We start from the raw sequence: 22,987 nt of genomic DNA, 5'->3' as shown, positions 1-22,987 counted from the left end.
TGAGGGTCTTGGCTTCTTTCTTTCCGCAGATAAAAGACGGACGGCGTAGTAAACAACACATCAGTTTGCGCTGGCAAAAAGCTCCCCAGGCTGCGATGGGAGACTTTTTTTTTTTTCCTTTTCCTGTGAGCCGGAGTCCAAAAACGTTACTGCTTAGTGTCGAACACTCCTCGCGCAGCATCCTCGCCGTTCATTCATCCCGTGTCGGCCTGTCAAACATATTTCTTCTTCTTCTTTTTTTTTTTTTTTTTTTTTTTTTGCTATCCTCGCTGCCTCATTAAAGCCGAGTTAAGACGTTACAGGCTGCCAGCAGCGTCTGCTTAAAAATGATAGTTTGCCTTTTAGAGCGTACATCTGGAGAGCGCACATCTGGAAAGTCCGTTTTGTTTTTCCTTTCTTTTTCCTCCCTCCCAACCTGACATCTTCGGAAACGCCTCGGAGATCGGCCGTATCCCTATATCAAGTCCCTCGCATAATAAACGTACATGTGCTATGTACGGTACGGTCAGATCTTCGGCTCAAGTACATTATTTATTTAATGGGTGACTGTAAGTAGAAATGACACAAGAAAGTGAAAAAGACTATTATATTCAATTGAATTCTATGAAAATAATGTGTACTCTTATCCGTACCAAAATGTTCAGTGAATTTGAATATAGTATTGTACACTAGCTCTCCAAGTAACACCATAAAGCAAAACAGCTTTTTTTTTAAAACAAAAAAAACAAAAACCTATATTAAATATTATTGTAAGCCAGTGTGTAATTAATTACGCATAGGTTGAAAATATTAAATATAATAACATACAAAAACTGCACCTAAGTAACGAATCGAATAAAATGTACTACACATAATATAGTAATAATATTTTAAAAGGATACTTTACTTATTTAGCCATTTTTGGCAGTCAAACATGAATATTTTGCCTATAATTAATTTGATACTTTCATTATTTTTCATGTACAAAATATAGTACCTTTAAAAACACATTTTGCAACTTCACGCCAACTGAAAATGACACCACAGGGGCTCAGGTAACCAATCACAGCTCAGCTTGTGAATGTCACATGACCAAACCTAGAAAACAGGTGAGCTGTGATTGGTTACCTGAGCACTTGTGATGTCATTTTCAGTCGACAGCAAGTTGCAAAATGTGTTTTTAAAGGTACTATTTGTACGTAAAAAATAATGACATTATCGAATTAATTATAGCAAAATATTATCTTTTTATTGCTATAATGGGCTAAATAAGTTTAGTATCCTTTAACTAAAAAAAAAAAAAAAGAACTGAACTGAAGAGAACTTGGGCGATGATTATTTTGTGTATCACTAAAATATCGCTGACACTTTTTTTTTTTTTTTCCTCCCTTTTGTGTGTCATTTGAAGGCCGAAGAAGCCAAAGACAAGAAAACAAATCACAAACTCCAAATGTGTCCATACAACTTGTGACTCATTTTTGGCTCAACTGTGTGCGTGTACATTTGACAAGAACACATCAATGACAAATACACACGACACAATTCCAATTGACGTCACAAAATGTCTCTTTCACTCATTAGAATTTTGTTGTGAAAGACACAAGACACACATTAGGTATACTTGTGATCAGATACAAATTTTTGTAAAAAAAAAAAAATCAAATATGGTCAATTTCTGTATTTTTACACCATAGTAGTGGCTGTACATCTACACTGCATCATATTGTTTACAATAATTTTACACCTCTCAGAGTTCTCGACCTTACCAAAACATTAGGAACGCCCACTACATGTCTACACCACTGCAAATTATACAATAATTAATATGTTAAATTAATATCTCAGTGACTGAATTTAACGAAATGTCCAGTGTGTAATATAAATGTCTCCTGTACCCTAAATTGACTGTCATTTTCCTGTTTACATCTTTCCATAAGTAAATAAATAAATAAATACATCTTACTCTGACTTGAGTTTTTCCCCCCCCTTGAATCTTCTAACCAGGTTGGTGATTTATTCGTCAAGTGTGGCTCCAGCTTTACATTTTCTTTCACATTAAATTTTGTCCTCTTCATTTGTAACTGCGATGATCACAGAGAATAAATAAACGCCCTCCTCCCTCAAATAGACATCTGCCTTAACACATCAGCACAAAAACAAACCAAAAAAAAAAAAAAAAAAAAGGTAGTCGCCGTAAACCGAAGGAAGCCCAGCGTTGACGGTACCCTTGAGCAGAACCAGATGCAGCAGTTCAAAGTGGTTCAATACGTCACGTGCGGTGGTTGGTGGGTGTATCAGGTATGACTGGCTGTCTCTCTCTATTTGTGACATGCACAACACTCTATAGAATAGAACTGAGGGTCATTTTGCTCCCATTGGTTTTTTTTTCCTTTTTTTTTTCCTTCATTCATTCACCTGTGTATTTGCTCCTGTTTACATTTAGAAAGTGATGCAGAATGTTGACATATTTAGTAAGACAGGAGCGATATATCCACAACTTTTAAAATCATAACTCCTTTTTCAAAATATGAGAGAAGCCAGTGTGAGGAGAAAAAAAAAAAGCATACGTGTGCTTACTGTGGCGCAGTCGAGGTGACCGACCGACACAGCACACGGAACAATGCCTGTTGCAGTACCACGTTTAACCTGTGAGAGGCAGCACGTTGCCACGGGCTATCCAGACTACTGGAAAATACAAAGAAAGAAGAAGAAACACTTCGCTTCGCCACCCGTATCGGGAGGTTAGCTTCAAAACAAAACAAAACAAAACAAAACAAAGATTGTTGCAAACTCAAGGTAAAGTAGTAGTGTTACTTCTGAGTAATATGAGTCGACTGATTAAATGTTCATAGTAGCCCAAATAATTACTTTCATGAAGTCAGTAGCCTGTGAAAGAACTACTCAAGTGGCCTACTGAGTAATAGCCTATGGTGAGTAACTTTTGATTCATCTACAGTCGCGCCAAATAAGATATAAAATACAAATGTACAAGTTCAAATATTATCCAGCAATATTACTTTCAAACAATAGTATTTTGTTATTTATAAAATAGCATAAAATAACAAACTAAGGTCAATTGAGCCATAAAAATGGTCCTACATTGACATACTTTTTAACACGCGTAAAACTGCTCACCGTGCTAATTGTAATAGCTAGGCTATATAGATTATATGGCATTTCAGTTCTGCCAACTTACATATTTAGCTTCACTGCTGTTCATACATTGCTTTTTCAGTGTTCTTGTAGGCTGAAATGTCAACATTTTTAGGCAGGTACATATTTGTGCAACATATTGAACATCATAATTAGCCAGTATAATCTTTTAGAGACTTGTCTTTGTATGGGATGTAAAATGCTCAAATTGTTATCAATTATTGGCATGGCCCCCCTCGATAATCAACAATCCCCGGACTTCTCTGCATTCCTTCCATTTTGCAATCAAGTGACCCAGAGCTGATGAATCTCTGCATCGTTGACCCAGAAGGAGCGCTGGAGTGACTTTCTCCACACTGGTGCACACACCCAGCAGGTATGACTCTGTGTGTCTCTGCATGCACATCAACCTTTGTTCCTAAACTCCAGTCTATTTCAATTCCTCTTCCCCTTCCATTACCTGCAGGATTAAATATTACCTTGTGTCAGCAGCTGACAACTTTCCAGGGGCTGAGGTGAGTCGTTGCCTAGGAACAAGGTGAAAAATTGGATTTATCAATATGAGATTGGGGGAGGGGGTGGTGATGATGAATACTTAGATCCGAAAGCAATTTCAGTAGATTTAAATCAATGCATCCTTTCAACCCCCCCTCCCCCATTTTCTTTTTCCCCCCTTCTCAAGTACATCCTTTTTGACTAACTGTGCTGTTCATATGGCCCAGGGGGGGCTGGCGAGCCGCTAATCTCATTTGTACAGCAACAGATGTTTCTCCTAAAAACATCCGCCGACTGGGGAGTGTAAAGTGGGCCTGGCGGATGAGAGAATTTCGCGTCACATTGACACACAGATTGACTTGCAGTACACTTATGTAAAACTCACACATAAACAAGTCCACTTGAGTCGTTCGGATGATGTTTTTGTTGTTGTTGTTTTTTTTTTTGTTTTGTTTTTTTTTTGCTTTGACCGCCGAGCAAAAATGTTTCAGTTTGCTCGAGGCTGAATGAACAATTCTTCAAAAAGAGACTTCATACTGTTTATTTCTATTTACACATTGTCAAGCTAAACATAAAAAAAAATACAATTACTATGCATTGTTTAAAACAACGACCCAACATTGTCTTCTGCTAGCTTAATGGTAACACATGCAAAATACCACATTTGGGCTCGTGAATAATATTGATAGTGGCGGACTTGCAGTATTAAGCAATGGCTATTTGAATACAAAGGCTGCATCAACACACATGTAGACAATAAAGTGTTCTCTTGTTTTACGCTGGGGTTAGGTTCCAAAAAATATCCGCAATAAATGAAATCCGCGAAGTAGCTACATTTACTATAAATGTTTTAAGGCTCTAAAACCCCTCACCACACAGTTTATACAATTTTCTCATCGAGGCATTTACTTTTTCTCACATTTCTCTCGTTTAAACATTCATAAATTTGATATAATAGGTACATTACTATAAAAAATACATGCATAATTGCACTAAAAAAAAAATCTGCAATACAGTGAAACCGCGAAAAGTGCAATACTTTATCCTTTAATATTATTTGTTGATCTTTACAACAGAGAGAAAAATCAGCCAATTATTATTTGTTTTTGTTTTTTTGGAGTGGGGGCAGTGTTTCAATGTCGTTATCTTTGTATTATGTTGCAGTTGGAAAATGAAATTTGATAAAACCGGGATCTAAATATTAATGCTGTTGAGTAATTAACAGTAGTTTTGAAAGTCTTCTTCGCTTATGATTTCCTGACTGCACTATACTGCCTCCTGGTGCCCAAGTCGCATACAGTAGCAATGAATCATAATGAATAACCTGAGCTATTTCTTTATTAAAAACACAATCAAATGTGTTTTTTTTTTGGAACGGATGAATGGCATTTCCATTTATTTCAATGGGGAACCGGGATCTGAGATAGGACGTTTTCATGTTCTTGCGAAAAACAAGCTAGACCCCCTCGCATATACGCACATGGACGCCAAATCAAAGTGCGCCGTGCAGTCATGTGACGGCTGGTTTCCCATGGCTGTGTCTCGCCGGCCCGTGGACCTTCCACTCTGTCTTGCTGACGGCTCCTGTGTGATTGCCATCATCCATCTTACTGTCAAAGGCAACAAAAAAAAAGGCAGGAAAGGGGAAATGGCACATGCGCCCGCACGCCGTCCCTCCCTCACGTCCAGCAAACAAGCCACCGCAGTGTGCGAGCGGAGGTATAAACAACAGGCCGCTTCAATTGGCTTGATGTATGTGGGTGTGCGTCTTTCGACCTCGTCCGCGGCTGCCCATTATGCTGCATGATCAGTCACTGGAGTGTACGCGGGGGCGGGCAGAGGGCGACATGTCTGATCTTGCAGCTGATCAAAAGGCACCAGAGACTTGCTCCCTTGTGGCCAGGCGGGCGAGCCAGCGAGCGGGGCCTCATATCAACATGTCTCTGTTCAGTAGACAGGAAAAACAAGAAGAAAGAGAAGGGGAGGGAGGGCTGATTGGTAGTTGGTGGGGGTCGGCAGACGTATGGGCCAAAAACACAGATGAAAAGATACAGAGGAAGGCCCGACGACCACGTTTGACAAAAAGACATAACTGCGCTCGCTCGTATGTTTGTTTTCACTGATGAGGCTGATTAAAATGCCCGGTGTTAATAACCTTCATGAAGGGAAGTTGTTTGCGTTTAAAGGTTGTTTGTAATGTAACTGCCATGTACATTTCCTCAAATTGACCATTCTGACCTTACGTCTGTCTCAAGTCAAAATGGCGGCCTTTACTCTGTGAAGTGACGGTAGAAAAGCATTGGATTGTTGTCATTAGATTTGTGAGGATTATTTTGACTTCAAAACGTGATGGAATATTGTTTGACTACTATAACGATCTGCTTGGTTTGTATGCTAGTCACAAGCAAAAGCAATATGTTACTTTTTCACTGTGTCAAGTTAGCATTTGGATGTTTGGAATTGCCTTGGGTGTCACAATCACCGTTATTAGGTGTACACGATAATGCTGTTTTCAACCAATACCGATAAACCAATCATTTCAAAAGTGCAGATGTCGATATAACCGATAAGTAAGCCGATAATTGTTTGTGAAATTAACTTGAATACAAATGTACTTTTGAGTCCTATTATATAAGGCTAATGTACAAATACATTGCAACATTGTATAAAGCACCATAAAGCTGAATTTTAATGATATCTGCTTCAAAGACAACCAGTAACTCATTTGGAGTTTGCCAAAACAAAAGTCATGTTCTAAAAATGCAACAAAAAACTGCAAGAGTAACATTTTGGGGAGACACAGTAAAGAAATCCCAGACTGGTGATTGCTATGTCATCAACACGAGGTCGCGCACATTGTGACGTCACAAATATGCGACCGTACCATAGGAGAGGGGTACGTCGAGGAGTTGGCCATGTTTTTTTTTTTTACATTTATTTATCAACACAACTTCAGCTGCAAACACAACAGATGGACCAACGTGGCATGTCGATTGTTATCGGTAGATTTCTTTATTTATCTGTTTGACATTAAATTGGTTGATAAACCGATGTTATCGTGCAGCCCTAAAATAATCAGATTCTTTCTCAAACTCATTCAGCCCTTAATAATTTTAACAAGCACCACATAGATGCTACTCATTAGCCTGTCTTTGGGGTTTTCTGTTGTCTTAGAATGGAGCTAGCAAAGGATATGTTTGGTATGTTTAATGTGGCAGTAAAAAAAAAAAAAACTACAAATGACGATAAACAGCTATTCACTAATTCTATGTGCCAAACTGCTGCTTGCTGTGAAGTGAGTTGTGTCGTTAACTGAAGCTAATCATGTAACAAATTAATTTTCCCTTGAATTAATGAAATGTCATGAATCCATTGCTGCCGCTCCAAAAACATCTGCTGTCACATTTTTTTTTATTGCACGTCACGTTATAAGTACAAGCAACAAAATGAAGATTGCATCCAACCAGAAGTTAATTAGGCAGTGATTATTAAAATATGCATTGTTATGTACATAGTGCAAAAACAAAAATGGGCATAAAAACTATTGGGGAAAATGTGCAATTTTTTAAGACAAATATCACTATTACAAAATGTAAACAGAAAACCTAATAAAAAGAACATGTAAATAAATAAACCGATTTCATGAAGTAGAATGGGGTAGATGGCACGGATTTCACACCTCAGCGTCGTTTCCGGGCATTGCTGAGTTCCAACACCCGCACCCCCACCCCTGCACCCTCCACCGCACGTGCCTCAGCTCTCTGAAATGCTTCGGACAACTGAGACAGACACACTTGCACCCGTCGACGGGAACGTGCAGCCGAGGGGCATAAAGTCCGAAGTGCACAACTGGGACGCAGCCCACACGACGCAAACAGGAAACGGAACCAAAGCTCATGTGTGAAAACAAGTCGGAAGGGTTAGAGTTAGGAAGTCCCGCCTCCTCCGTGCCATGGAACCCCATTTAGCCAAAAGTCTCTTTGACGCACACACAGTAGGACAATATAGTGTCTTACCCTTTAAAGCTGTATTCAAGGATCTTTTGTCTCTCCATCTTTTGGGGTGGATCATCTTAACAATTGGTTCTCGATCCCGTCAATCAATCTGCCGTAAACGATCTTGTGTGTGCTTGTTCTTAGCTGAGCATGCGCACCCGCCCCCGGCCCCACCCCCCGCGGACGAGCAGGAGAGCTGATAGGATGTCTGCCATGCGCATTTTTGAAAAAGTGACAAACGGACGTTTGGCTTATACTTTTTGAGAAGATCCTTGAATACACCTTTCAGTCGTCTAATAGCTAATCCCGTTTTTAGATTTTTGTCTTCCAATTGGAGCTGGACAAAAATAAAAATCTACTTGACTTTCATCACATTATATTTGACTACAAAAAAATCTTTAGTTATTCTACCCTAAAGCTTGTGCTTTATTTCAAAATCAAATCATCTGTCATGTATTTGTAAGGGTTACAAGATGAATTTGAAATGATACTCAAGTGTTGCGAGTTCAATTTGGTTTAAAATTATGGGGCATGTCAAAGTTTTTACACTATTATTCGCTACAGAGTTCTGAGTCTTTGGGGGTTTTGTTGACTGTATGCGATAATTCCCCCTCAGGACTCAAACCATCCAGTCAAGTCCTGGACCACGTGAGTGCGTCCTCTGGTCTTCCTCAACGCCCTGCAGGCGGTGCAGTAATGTTCTCCCCAGAAGGCGGGTTGGCGCAGTCCGAAGCCCGTTCTCCAGCGCAGGTGCCCCATCAGCCGTGCCGGGTCCCGCCTGAGCAACAGCAGGTACCGGGCCAGAGCTTCGACCGAGGGGAAGTCATCCACGTGGATGAAGGCCTCGGGCGGCAGGAAGCGCTCGTAGTTCTTCCGGCCGGGGCCCAGGACCACCGGCACGGCGCCGGCCAGCACGGCGTTCCACAGCTTCTCCGTGATGTAGTCCGTGTGTTGAGAGTTCTCCAGGGCTAAATAGAAGTTGTAGTGCTTTACTAGCCGCACCACGCTTCCCAGGCCTTCGGGAATACCGCGTCCGGCTCGGCCGAACACGTCCACCTGGATGTACCGGCTGAGCTGCAAGTAGAAGGCCACGCGGGCCTGCGAATCCACCCAGTTGCTCACCACCCACGCGACCAGGCCAGGACGAGAACTTCTGGAAGGTTCTGACAGCGGCTGTCCGTCACCGTGTTTCTGGACCAGGTAGCCATAGGGGAGGAAGATGTCCGAGTCGGCGCGGTAGCTCATAGTGAGGTTGAAGCGCCCCTCCAGGCGCCGCAGGGCCGCCGTGTGCGACGGCGACTCGTAGTTGAGCCAGATCCACTTCTGCCAAGGGGGCCGTCCCGCTTCCGGTGGCAGTTCGGCGCTCCCGGAGGCCACGACGTCGCGGTGGTGCACGAGCACGCCATCTGCGTGCGGGTACGCGCGCCGGTCGTCGGTCAGCGCGCAGCCGTGTACGCCGTAGCGCGCCAAGCAATCCGGAAGTGGTCCCTCCCGCCCGAACGGATGAGTCCAAATCAAGAGCGTCACCTCGGGGGCGCTCGTCGCCGGCTCGAGCGAGAGCGAGGCCGGTAAGTGGAGCGAAGAAAATCCCAGGAGGGCGACGAAGCCGGCGGCCACTAGGCCCGCGGTAATGAAGTGGCCGGGGCGCCTCTTTGAGCATGCGCGGGTCCGTCGTGCCCAAACTCCCATCAGTGCATTTCACCCCCGAACGCAAGCGCACCTTGGAGTTGTCTTCATGGCAGCCTTAAGCCTATAAAGCTTTAATCCAAATCGGGACGCCGATACTGGACGTGGCAGGGTGCTGGCGGGTTTGTCTTGCCAGTCAATGAGGCTTCTGTGACGTCTACAAGGCCAATCTGGCACTTGGAAACTGAAATTCAACACACCTCCAGCTCAGGAAATAAGTAACGTTTTATGACACATTTATCATGCGCACCTTGTACCTTCGAGATTATGATATAAGGCTCGAAAAAGTTGCTTTGGAGGCCGTCAGTGAACAAATCAGTATGCTGGAGGGATACGACCCCTCTATACCCCAATTTTCCGAAACCATTAAAGGGGATAGGGCATTATTTTAGTCCAATTCGCTCGGTGAGATTCACACATGAAATCCTTAATTGACCCATATTTGGGATTTTAATGTCACCATATCTTGTATATTTTGAGTAGGGCTGCACAATATATTGAAAATTTTTCGTCATCGTGATCATGGACATACGATAGCTGTATTTAACAACTTTTTATGATTAATAATTAATATTTCAGAAACAAGTTCTGAGGTTTTTTTATATATATATATATATATTTTTTTTAAATTAAACATTAAGAAACATGTTCATATGTTGTAAAACGTTTGTGTAAAACTAAATATGCTTAATATAATTACAAATATTTGACAAATGTAATATGTTCGTCTACCACTGGGTGTCTCCATACACAAAGCTGTGCTATGTGTGAAAATCTGTTTTGGCCTCAATGAGGAACCTGGGACAGCATTTCGGATTTTCAGACACTGTCGGATTATATTGGGGAGGCAGGAAAACATGCATTATTAATTTTGCCAATAAATACATATTCAGGGCTTTGAATTAGGCATGTTTTGCCGCCACTTTGAAATCTTGGATGTTTTATTCAAGCATGGAAAAACAAACCCAAACAAAAAGCCTTGGTTTTAATTAAGTGGCCAAAAAAAAAAAAAGTAGTTCCACATGTTGTTGTGCTGATTGTGTGAAAAAAAAACGCGAAAACATCTGCGTTTGCAAGACTGTAATCTGGCAGGAGAGAGAGAAAAAAGCACGCTGTGTGTGTCTTCGGACATCTACCCCCCCTCCCCTTCATCGTTCCTTCCCTCCCCTCAAGAATTTGTCATCAATCCCGGATGGAAACGTAAAACATGGAGCGGTGGGAGGAGATGAAGCGAAGAGCATGTGTGTTACTCCACTGGGGCCTCCTCCTTCCTGTCACATCCATTCACTTTTCCTCACTGTGCAGACCGATGTTAAAAAAGAAAAAGAAGAAGAACCGTGCGTGTCTGTGCATGTCTGCTGTGTGTGAGATCAGCTAACCCCGTAAGAGGTTTTGTATTCTTTTTGCATTATTTATCACCCCCCACCTCCTTTCAGCGGAACCGTTCTATTTTCAGCTGATTTTTCATCGGATGTTAATCTGACCGGGTCTGGTGAGGAACAGCAGCAGTCTGGTGGTCCCACTATTCTGAACACATATATGCACGTCCCGCTGCAGAAGCAGCCGAGGATGGTTAGTTAGCGTTGGTCTGAGAGTGACGTCAAATCCGCTTTTGTTGCAGGAAATGCGCAGTAAAAGTGGAGTTGCACTCGTTTATTTTCTTGTTGACTGAAGGCTCGCCTGAACTGTCCACTAGTCTTAAATTTTATCAGACATTTTAAATTAGGTCTGTTTTAGTCTAGTATCAGTCACGCTTGTTAGGTTTTTGTTTATTTTTGTTTTATTATTTTTTTTATTTTATTTTTAATCATATTTGGTCTACCTCATCCTGTTTTTATTTAGTCAACTTTTAGTAGACTATAAACCTAACAAAAACTGTCAACGTTTTAGTGTAGTTTTAGTCAGTTAGCTAGCATTAGTTAGTGCTCGGATAAACATTATTGTTAGAATTTTATAACTATAATTTACTTTAAAAAAAAAACAGTGAAGTGCATTTTTGTCTAGTCTTCATTATTCAACAGAAAAGCATAGTCCCAATTGTTTAACACATTTGCTCCCAAAAACGTATAAATATGTTCTATTTTAAATATTACCATGCCCCCAAAGACATATTTATACGTTTTTTTAATGTGTTTTTATGCTAGCGCGTAAAGAAGGCTTTGATGCAGCCTCTGAACTGAAGAGAATGCTTGAAGCAATGTTAGTTATTACAAAAACGGTCACTAGGTGGCAGCAGAGTATAAGAGATCCACCAGAGATAAATTGTTCCCCAACAATTCTAAGCAGATTTGCGACCAATGATGAAACCTAGCTATACTCTAATGCTAATTGCTGCAAAACGGAAACAGATTTTCCGTATATACTTTTTTTCCGCGATGAAAGAAGAATCTCAAATTTTTCTTTTGGTAGGTTCCATGTTTTGAACACACTTTTTTTATTCTTGCAAAATCAGTCAAAATCCAGTAAAGCAAACAAAGGGACTTGCTTCAGTGAAAATGTCTGGGAGTGAATGAGTTAATGAGGGTATTAGTCTCGTCTAGTTTTTGTTGGGTGAAAAATGTGTGTTGATGAAAATATCTCTCTCTATATATATATATATATATATATATATATATATATATATATATATATATATATATATATATATATATATATATATATATATATATTTTTTTTTTTTTTTCCCGTTTTGGTTAACAGAATGAACACTAGTGTCCACGGCCACTTCCTGTTTGAAACTTCATCACCATGCGCTTAAACTGTGACCCTTTACTGGGTTTTGAGACCCCACATGCAATATACTATTCTACGCTGTTTTTTTGTTGTTGTTTTTTTTTTTTTAATTGAACCACAAAAACATAGCATGATTGTCAAGGGAATAGTTCCATGTGGCCCAATACCACATTGCAGACCAGTTTCTTTCCACGGACCGCTTGTTGAGGACCACGGAAAAAAGTCAGTAAGGTGATGCCTTTTAGCGGCAGTGTAAAAGTGACTTGTCGGACTCAAGTAGTCCACGGAGAGCGCGCTCGTCTTTTCCGTCGGGAGCCCCCAGGTCATCACTCATCTTCCCTTATTGATTTTCTCTTTTGCCGTTCTCGGGGGACAGCATGTCTCAATTGGTCCCACCTGGTCTGGGCGTGTGCATGAGCGATAGAAAGCCAGGAAGATGAGCGAGTAACGGCGGGGCTACAGTCAGAGGGAGAATACAGAGGCCCCCGCCGACCCATGACCTTAATCATGACCCTGGGGGTCACAGCGGGGGTCAGGGGTTGTGTGAAAGTGCCACCGAGGCGATTCACTGGGCGCTGATGATATTATTCAGCCGTGCCGGCCGGCGCTGTCTGGCGTGATCAGTGTTGCGCGCAGCCTGCGGGCCCCCGAGGGCCACTTATCCGTCTAACACGAGGCCCCGTTAAAAGCACCTCGCAGGCACGGACGATGCGCACCAGCAAATGGCGGACGAAAGAGCAAAGTGCAAACGCTAGAGGACCGACGGGCTCAACGTTGACTTCACATACGTCCTCGTTTCCAACTTGAAAGAGCGCAACATGACGTACAGTTGACTTTCTCAGCACTTGAAATCTGCAAATATTTCAAGTGTGAAAGGAAACAAGTCAAATTTGTCCCAGTAACAGTTGGGTACATTTACATAACTGTCCCCGCCCATGATCAGTTTGGCAGGGTGAAGATCCAGGACTATTTCAAGTGACTATATATAATGCAAAAAAACACCCACCATGTGATTGCCCCTGCTATCATGATAAAGACAAAAAAAATTTAAGCAGAGCTGCATTAGCGTTAGCCAGCCGTATAGTTTCTGATAAGCAGTGAAAAGTTGAATCAATGACACTAACGCCACCCTTGTTCCCATGGTAATGAAATCCACACTTGCCATTGGACCAGAGACATCTGGGGGTGTGTCCAAAGGCTTACCGCACACTCAAATGAGCCAATTTCAGCAAGACAAGAAACAGGGTGTGTAAAGTGTTATTTAATTTTTGGTCCTATTATTACAATAACGTGTTACAGACATCAAAACGCAGGCGTAATTTTTTTTTTAAACAACAAAAACACTTTAAAATCTATGAGATTAGCATAGCCCGCATATTGTGCAATGAAATCATGCACTATATTTATACTGATTATTATTATTATTATTATTATTATTATTATAATATGTAGTTTTATATATATATATATATATATATATGTATATATTATAATTGTTATATATACTTATTATACAATGTACATAACCTGTGTCAAAGTGTAAGGCAAAAACAATTTATTGCCATTTAAAATTGTACCATCGTTACAAAAAAACTGAAAATAAAGGAACTGTGCTCATTGACCACTTCGAAAGTGTTTTTAAATGACTTGGAAGTAATAATATTCCATTTATATTTTTTGATTTATTTTTCCACTTTTGATGATTTGTATTGTCGCTTTGAGACTTGATGCATTTGTATGCTGATTGATCATCTTCGACTCGGCCAGGATAGGCAAAATGAGCTTTATTCATATAGATAAATAGTGGTAGACTCACATAAAAATCAGTGAAAAAATCACAAATTAAACCAAGTGGAAAAGTCAAAAGTCCCCCTCATCATAATTGAAACGTGAACTGTCGCCTGCTTGCTGTCTTGTATGACTCCAAACTGTAAAGTCGCCTGTTTGACCATTTTAAAAGTATGTTCTAGAATCCAGTGTGCAAACTAGTCACGAGTAAGCAGTGAACTTGTCAAATAAAGTCGGTTTGAACAGGAAGCACACGAAAATGGAGTTGAAATGGATATGCTACTAAAAAAAAAAGTTCTCACTGGCTTTGGCTTCCTTGGCAGGTGTCGGCGCCAGACGTGTTCGACGTGTGTTGTGGCTTCGTCATAATTTGTAGTTGGATTGAAAACTGAAGCCGGGCTTGTTATGTTCCAACAGCACCCGTGCACGCCCCCGTTGCTTCAAAGCAAACCGGAAAAGCCGAGAGAAGCTTCCCATTCTTGTGAAGGTACCATTGTTTTTGTTTTTGTTTTTCTTAAAGTGGAGTGGTTGAAAATGTTGCACCTTGTGCCAAAATGGGATTGAAGTTCTATGAGAATTTACCACGTTGGATCATTAGTGCGGGGGGGGGGGGTTGTTCCTCTCATTTGTGTTTTAATGTTTATGGCAAGGCTCTTTTTTTATTTTTTATTTTTTTTCAACATATGTAGTAGAATCCAAGTGTTAACAACATGACATCAACACACATTCACGTAGATAAGGAATACACTGTGTGTGGGATTAAGTCCAACCTGTATTTCAGGTTTGACTTAATGATAGGGTAAGTCATGCAAGCCCGCGTAACGAGGATAACATTCAGCACTTTGCACACAACATTTTGGACATAAACAACTTAAGCGCATTACGTAGGTAAACCTCACAATGTCATGTAACTACAAAGACGCGCTATCCCTCTTGGAGCGGTTGTCCGTCTGGTGAAAGAATCTTTTTTTTGTTTTGTTTTTTTTGTTATGAAGCTCAATATGCCTGAAAACATCTTGCAAGCTAACACAACCCCAGTAAAGGTCACTCAGTAAGACATGGAAAGTTGGTCAAAAAAAAAAAAGAAGCCCTTGACACCAAAATGGGTCTCTGAGTAAAAAGACACATGGGAAAAGACAAACATTTGAACAGGAAGTCTGCCATCTTGGTTTTAAGCAGCCATTTTGAGTGTCTATTTCATTCAAAAGGAACTTGGAAAGTCAGAATTTAAAAAAAAAATAAAAAATTAAGCACACTTACTCACACAAACAAACATGGTCTCCCGGGTGGGGAGGTGAACTTGCGCCACCTTCATCAAAGGTAAGCGACTGTAACCACTCCGCCACCCAGAGCACAGGAATGTGAAATTGAGTGCACATGTTTATTAGAACAGGATTTATGGCAAACGGAGGCCAGTCATTTTGGTTTGAAGTAGCCATTTTAGGGCAAATTTTCTGGAAAAAAAAAAAAGATCCCTGGTAAGTTAGAGAAAAAAGCCCCTGACATCATTTTCACCAATTGACACCAAATTGGGTGCGCAAATCTATCATAATAGGACGCAGGTAAAAGTCACAAGGACCCATGCTCGGAAGTAACAGGATGTCTGTCATTTTGTTTTAAAGCAGCCATTTTGAGAAGGAACACCATGAAAAAGAAGCCTGTAAAAGTTTCATCGATCAACACGAAATTTGGTGGGCATGTCGATCATAACAGGACATGAAAAAGTGTCAAGGACCCTTTACTCAAAATTGAACAGGAAGTCTGCCATTTTGGTTTAACATAGCCATTTTCAGGACTCCGAGCATAGCAAAGGTTTGATGGTCATTTTGAGGATTTGCCACAAAAAAAAGAGGCCCCATCACTGCTGGTACCTTTTCATTCTAATTTCGGTGCTTCTTTTTTCGTGGGCTGCTTCTTTTTTTTTTTTTACACACTGTTAATAGCTAACCTGATGGCAGGTAAATGGGAACAAAATGAAGCTAAATGATGTCTTGAAATGATGTATGAAATAAGGCAAAGCTATTTTGGGCTGCATTAGTTATTGGAGCAACGAGTGCCATTCATGCGGAAGGGGGCATAAACGTTGACAAACCCCAAAAGGTGCAATGAAAGAGGGGCATTATCTATGCCACATTCCGTCTGTTAATTTTAACGGGGTCGAGTGAAGCACAATCGTTGTTAAGAAACAAAAATACATCTCCAGGAGTATATTTTTGTTGCAGATGGGGCCGATAGTGAGAATGCGAGCTCTGTGTGGCTTTCAAAAAAAAAAAAAAAAAAAAAAAAAAAAAAAAGTAATTTCACCCAGACAGACCTCACAACACCCTTGACACACCGGTGAAAAAAAACAAAACAAAATGAACAGCAGAGATGTTGCAATGATAATGCAGAGCAGCTGTCGTCTCACTATGTGGTCAACCTGTGGCGCGTGGGCCATTATGGAACGACGAAAGCATTTGATCTGGGCCGTAACCAAGTTTATTTTAGTGAACAAAAAATAATGAAAAAACTCAAACTAAAATTCAAAAACTATTTTGTTCACGAAATAAAATAAAAATGAAAATGCACTAACTGAGACTACATTTTATGTTTACAGAACTTACTAAAACTATAATTATAGTAAAAAATGTTCTTAGTTTTAGTCTTTGGTAATTAATTTATTATAATTATTATTTATATTATTATATTATATTATTTATATTATATTAATTATTATAATTATAGAGAAAAGATGAACTTTTTACTGCTGAAAATGGCTCAATGACTCAAGTATCCCTTTAATCGCATCTTTCTTTTTGCACTCGATCATCCACTTATTCACATTTATATCCATTTTTATATACAGTATATATAAATTACATGAAAAACGTTCAAGGTCAGTTTGACAACAGCCACATAATTAGATGCACATTCACGAGTAAGACACTTTATATCTGGGCAATGTTTGGTTTGCAAATGTTATTTTCAGCACTTTTGATTTGGGCTGAGTGATTTTTTATTTATTTTTTTCCTAAAACGATCTCATTATAATTTCCCCCAAAGTCTACTGGCAAACATGCAGCTTCTCCCCCACAAAAATGTCCCCAAATCATCTGAGATCAACTTCAGGTCAACCTGTTGAAGATAAGCATAAATAAGACATTTCTGACTTAAAACTCCCCAATAAAAATCATGATGCAAACTAACAATTTAAAAACATCTACAAGGCCTCCATTTTTAATTTGTAAAATCACGTGGCTCATTACCAACAAAAATGTCTCTAAAAGTATGAATGCTGAACTAATGACAATCTGGTCTATCTCGGCCTATTGAATTGAGAGCAAAGCTGATGACCTCACAGCAAGCCACGAATGGCAACACCTTGCTTTTTCAGCTGTCATCATTTCATTGTTCTGACTGACACTATATGTCACTGGCTTAAAGAGATGAATTAAAATGTATTTGCAATGAATACATGATTTTCAGAAAAAAACAAAATCATTTGACTCCGCATTGCTGACGTGTTTCTTCCATGAAACTCTCCAACGTATTCGTCCGTAAAGTTGGTCGGTAATTTGCCATAAAGAATTACGGGGTAACGTCTCTCTCTTTTCGTGACGGTTGGTCACGCAGGAGTAACCTGTGCTCAAGGTTGGTTAAAGGTTGCAAGCAGGCACCTTTCCTCAGCATTTTTTGCATTCTTTCCTCCGAGGACTTAGTCACGGGTCATCTTGTTCAGATCGGAACGGAAAGGAACGTTCTGAAGCAAAAAAAAAAAACTATCTGCAAAGGCCCGGTATCTTTCTCGTTATCTATTTGTCTGTCTCCCTATGTAGCACAGTGTTTGGAAAGGTACGGCCCGCAGGTCACATCTGGCCCGTCCACAAGTCTCCGATCAGCCGTTGTCGTGTTCTTGGCAGTAAAATAAAACGTAAATGCTTGTATTTTTGGCGTACACATGTATGAGCAATACAAGCTAGCAAGTGCTACAACTTGTGTCTGCACTGTTGCCAGTTGATTGACTTTTGCAACACTATTTTTCATAAAAAGAGATGATTTAAATGAAGACGGCCTCGGGGGATTTTCCCTTATCATAAGCATATGAACATTTCCACACAATGTGCGTATTATGTGGATTATAATTCACCACTGTAAAATGATATAGCTCTGTCAATTATACATTTCACACTCATCTAGCTATCTGTTTGTCTGCCTATTTATCCATTTTATGATTTGTGAATCCCGACCATAAACTGCTAATAAAGTGATGCCTTGAGATTTGAGTTTAATTTGTTCCTTGACTATCCTCATATCTCAAGTCTTTCCCTGCGAATGGAAATGCCTTCCAACAGAAAAGAACAATAAAAGTGTTGTTTAGTAATAAGGAAAAATATCCCTCTATATTATTATACTTTCTAAAAGCATGAATTCATTAATTAACTACAATGAAAAAATACTTTTGGTATGCTCGCCTTGGCCGCCAGGGTGCAGTGTAATACGGACTGCAGATCTCTTCACAGTACGGCAGTAATATTTGCTATTCTGTTAAGAGGATAAAGAATATATGACTGTGAGTATTGTTGTTCCTCTGCATGTGTTAGAACACAGTTTGAGTTCATATTTTTAAAGGGTAACAAGTTACACTGCCACATGCATGATAGTGTTAACCAGTGTGCCTATGGAATTTTCCGTTGTGCGTTAGGTAGTGGAGCCTTTTCTTTAAATACACAACGTGAAATTGTATTTGTTTTATGTTTAGTTTAACAGTCATCAAGTGTGGCAATAAACACTTAATGTCTGTCATAAAAGAAACAAACAAACAAACAAACAAACAAACAACACATTCAACATAACAGATTCACACAACCCCCATTTGGAATTTCAAATGTTCAGATCATTCAATTCATCTCTGAAACAGTTTTTAACAATGCAGAAATGCACACATATAAAAAAAATCCACATTTTCACCAACCTATTGCATATTTTTCACTATGATCATTCCACCGCATTCCATATTTAGTCATTCCAATATTTTTCCACTAACAATTTGCACTATTTTTCACCATTACAATTCTTTTGATATCATTCTACATCGTTGAAAATGATTCCACATTATCACCCACATATTGCATATTGCACATATATATATTTTTTTTTAACGAATTGCATTCCACACGATTCCATATTTTTCATTCAGCATTCAGACAGGGTTTCTCCAGAAGTGGTAATTTTCTAGTGTTTATTGATCTTTCTGATCACGAATAACCGACACAGTTCAATGACCACAGTGGGAGTTGTTTTGTTTTTGTAAAAAAAAAAGAAAAAGAAAAAAGAGGTCATATAGCGTCCGTTGGTTATTTACCTGTGAATTCCGCGTATTGGTAAAATGCTATTTAAACAATTATAATGGTTTTATTAAAGCGACAACCGCTCTGGGTGAGTCTATTCCACCGGCGTCCGTAGTCCAGGCGAGGCGCGGAGTGGATCCAGTCCGGGTGTTCCCACCGCCCGCTCCCCTCCACTGAACTCCAACCCCCGCGCGCTCTATCAGCATCTCATTCCTGTCTCAATATGTCTCAAGATGGCGGCCAATGCAGGATCGATGTTTCAATATTGGAAGCGCTTTGACTTGCAACAACTACAGGTCAGTGGACGCTCTCTTTGGGCTCGCGCGGCCGCCGTTCGGCGGCGGGGGCTCCCGCTTCTCTCCCCCGGTGGCTTTTAGTCTGTGTTTTTGTTCCACCGCCGCCTCGTTCACGGAGGGGGAAGAGAGCCCGGAAAGCTCCCCCTCGCATTGATGAAAGTGGCTCCTTCGCGCTGATCAGAAATTGATCCTCTTTGTTCAATTCCACATCGATCGGACTACTGCGAACCGGCTACCGGCGGGGGCGACGCCGCCGGGTTGCGGTGAAATAACAAAGCTCCCCCCCCTTACAGACACCTTCGAGCCACCACCGCTAAACGACAGGACGGGGAAGCTTTTTTTTTCGCCTTCGTCCCCTTTTTGATCGCGTGTTGTTCAACTTTTAGTTAGCCGTAGTTAGCCCGACGCTTTAGCCGCGAGCTGGCTACCTCGGCTGGGGGAAGGGGGGGGGGGGGGGGGGGTGTTGAGAGAGAAAAAAAAAAAAACACCAAGTGCTTTTCGTTAGACGGTGGCGCTGTGGGGACACCCGACGTGGACGGCACACACGACAACTCTCTCCCCTTTTTTTGTGGTATTTGTTAGCAAATGAGCAAGTTTACTTGACATGTTAGCGAGGTATTCGGCTAGCGGTTTGGAGGCAGTTTGACGCCAAGTGGTTCTTTGGTCTGCTATTTTTCTTTAAGCCACTATTAACACACTCTTGGTCTTTTTTTGGACAAATTAAACACATTAATGATACTTTAACTAAAAAATATATTTATAATACACGAGGAACCTTGTTGCCCCCCCTTCTACGATCAACTCCTGAAATCGTGCGTGCGCGCGTCTAATCCCGACGTGCGCGCGCTCGCGGACCCGGCGGCCCGAATATTGGGGTCCAGTGGGTGCGTGCGTGTGAACGGCGGCCAGTGTGTACATGCGAGCCGGTTTGACCTATCACAAGACACCAAGACAATGGCACTTTGTGTGCGTGTAGTGTGTGTGCGCTCCCCCTCCTTCTCCTTCCTTGTGGCATTTAACGTGAACGTGCTCCCTAGCTTGGACTTCAACTTGATGACTATAAGCAGAAGCCCACTCGGGTTATTAGAATAAAATGGCGTTATCTAGGCTAAACACTGTCTCCCCCCCCAAAAAAAAAAATTCACGGGATGGAAACTTTAATTTGGGTCATGAGCGGCTGGCAGACAAAAGGACAGCGAACTAGTCTTCCCGGTGGCCTTTGTTGTTGCACTTCTGCCACATCATCAAGACTCCACTTCTGCTATTTATTTGATCCTACCTCTGCCCCCCTTGTTCATGCATTATGTAAAAAAAAAAAAAAAATGTGCCTCCCTCGCTATCTGTCTCCCTCCCCCTTCCTGTTGGCCATCCAATCTCTCACTGCCACCCTCCCCTCCTTCTCCTCCTCCATTTTTATTTTTTCCTCCCCTCTCTCCTCACTGGCCCTTCACCCCGCTCTCACCCATTTCTCCCTGTTTGAACTGCCGTGTGAATGTACGGGATCAGTCTTTTCTTTTTTTTTTTTCTTTTTTTTTTCTTTCCCTCCCCCTCTCTCCCCTCCCCAAGTAGATGGACTGCCAGCATGGCCGACGAAGGCAGCGCCAGCAGCCAGGCAGGACATGAAAAATGCATCGCATAAGTTTGTGATAAGGCCCTGGGTAATTATGGCAAAGGCCCCCTATCACAAGCGATTAGTCAGGACAGTGAATCTGAGCGTGTGCAAAAAAAAAAAAAAAAAAAAAAGGCTGGCGCTTGGCAGGCCTGTCTGCGGGATAGGAATCAGTCAGAGCTGGTGTGTGCGTGTGTGCGCAGAACTCCTCAGAACATTCACTGTCTATTATTGATGACATCTTATTTACTCTCACTCCCAGCAAGCGGCTCCTGGAGGAAAGCCCTCAGAGAAAGTCCTCATTCGGATCTATTGTTCTTGCCCGTTGTAGTGGATTACGTACGTACGCTGTGTTGGGGGGCGGGGTGTGAATTCCCACCCACGACGAGGAAAAAATGCATCGGAATGTTGCTCAAAGTCCTTCCTAGCAAACTGGACGTGCCTCAACTTCACTGTGATGAAGATATATGACGTCACATGACAAAAGTATCGACTCCCGGAGGGGCCCGCCTCGGTTTGTGATGGAGTTGTATCGAGCAGAATAACGCTATAGTTGAGGTCATGCTGTTCTGTAAGCGTCAACATAGACAACGATTGAGTTTTCTTTCTAAAATGGCGCCGTAACTCAAATTGGTACAAAAGTGTGAACATGGAGCAGTCGATCGCCAACCGATGCTAACTCAGGAGGAAAGTCATAATTACGGTATATGCTATACACTTCTACACCATAAATATGAAAGACACTAAAAAATGAAATTCATTTCAGCACAGACATTCAGTAATTTAATCTTCCATTATAATGTTGTTGCTATTACTAATATGTACTATTTTTGCTGTTATGATGTACTGTACCAGGTTTTGTCTTTGGTCTTTTGGAGCGCATACGTGGTGATGCAATTGTCATGTAGTGTGAAGTCGAGGGCTTTATATAAGATGAGAGGTTTGCGTCTGCGTTCTGGTAAATAAGACTGCGTCCAACCGATTAGAACAAAAACATGACCACATTTATGACTGTGCAGGTACTGATACACCTCAGAGGTTTTGAGTTGATTCATTCGCCTCACTGTTCACACGTCATCGCTGGCCACGTTATGATGTCATCCTACCCTGCTACATGAATAGCAAGCGGGATCGTAATGTTTTCTCTTTTGAGATGTGACAACTGGCATTCCTGCAACGTTTTCATAAAGTCTGTTAACTGCCGTAGAATGCGGACTCGCGTGCGCCATTGCCATGTAAACCAAACACTGCTTCCAGTTCAGACCGGAAGTCGCGTTCATAATTCACGTAAAGGCTCATGGGGCCTCGGATTAAGGGTCGATACTGGATTCCAGAAGACTGCGACGTGGGAAATTTACCACTTATGGTTGAGGAACGTGCTCAGAAATACCGGCAGAAGTATCACTCGTAAACTCAATGCATGTCAATTTCTGCGATGATTTTCGGCACCCGCAGAGATGCACTCAAGTACTTTATACTGCGAAAACCTGATAGGTTCCAGATGCACGAGACAGAATGTATAAAGGCATAATATAGAGACCATGACAAAACCTGTCAGTTTTATTTCTCCCATGTTCGTAATACGTTTGAACTTATTAAAACACAGTTTTAAGGTTTTCTTAGCCACTAGTCCCACTGTCACTACTTTAAAGTTCTTCAGATAAGAAGCAAAGCATGCTTACTTCAAGGTGTTCAATCACACAGTTGAAGTTTACTGTAAAAGTGATGTCTTTCCCTCCTTCCGCTCCGTTTCAAAGAGCATTTAAATCGCAGCTTTCCGCGATTACGTAATCGCGCGTTGTCAAACCGCGGTTCAATCGCAAATGCAATTAATCGTTCAGCCCTAGAAGAGACGAAGTTTTGTTGCCAGCATATTTGGTTGTTTTCAACATAATCGACTGTTATGTACTGCTAAAGGACATGCTT

The 22,987-nt window shown here is 41.2% G+C and overlaps 2 protein-coding genes across 5 annotated transcripts in view; one reads left to right on the top strand and one right to left on the bottom strand.

The window, feature by feature from the left end:
* The first annotated feature begins 2,700 nt into the window (after positions 1–2,700).
* The window catches only part of cux1b (cut-like homeobox 1b), a 121,292-nt gene continuing 101,005 nt past the window's right edge, over positions 2,701–22,987 (top strand). For 2 of the 4 annotated variants that reach the window (XM_077494230.1, XM_077494232.1), the window contains exon 1: positions 19,279–19,452. In XM_077494230.1, coding sequence (XP_077350356.1) covers positions 19,390–19,452 — 63 coding nt within the window. In that variant the 5' untranslated portion in view covers positions 19,279–19,389. Of the gene's footprint in view, positions 2,910–3,422; positions 3,509–3,598; positions 3,648–8,238; positions 9,191–14,246; positions 14,317–19,278; positions 19,453–22,987 lie in introns of those variants that run through there. The other 2 variants (XM_077494229.1, XM_077494231.1) reach the window with 2 other exon arrangements.
* Positions 8,235–9,028, bottom strand: LOC144033547 (alpha-(1,3)-fucosyltransferase 4-like). Its single transcript, XM_077541730.1, has 2 exons — positions 9,008–9,028; positions 8,235–8,945 (listed from the first exon to the last, which is right to left on the bottom strand). The coding sequence occupies exons 1-2, from the start codon at positions 9,026–9,028 to the stop codon at positions 8,235–8,237; spliced, it is 732 nt and encodes a 243-aa protein (XP_077397856.1).

This window comes from Festucalex cinctus, chromosome 13 (assembly GCF_051991245.1).
Source record: "Festucalex cinctus isolate MCC-2025b chromosome 13, RoL_Fcin_1.0, whole genome shotgun sequence".
Lineage (NCBI taxonomy): Eukaryota > Metazoa > Chordata > Actinopteri > Syngnathiformes > Syngnathidae > Festucalex > Festucalex cinctus.
Note: the sequence above shows the minus strand (reverse complement) of the source record. Positions and strands in the feature narration are given on the sequence as shown.

Coding starts and splice junctions, on each gene's coding strand:
- LOC144033547 (XM_077541730.1), bottom strand. CDS start 9,028: ATGGCGTGCTCGTGCACCACC. Junction 8,946..9,007: donor TGGCGTGCTCGTGCACCACC/GCGACGTCGTGG, acceptor CCCCCTTGGCAG/AAGTGGATCTGGCTCAACTA.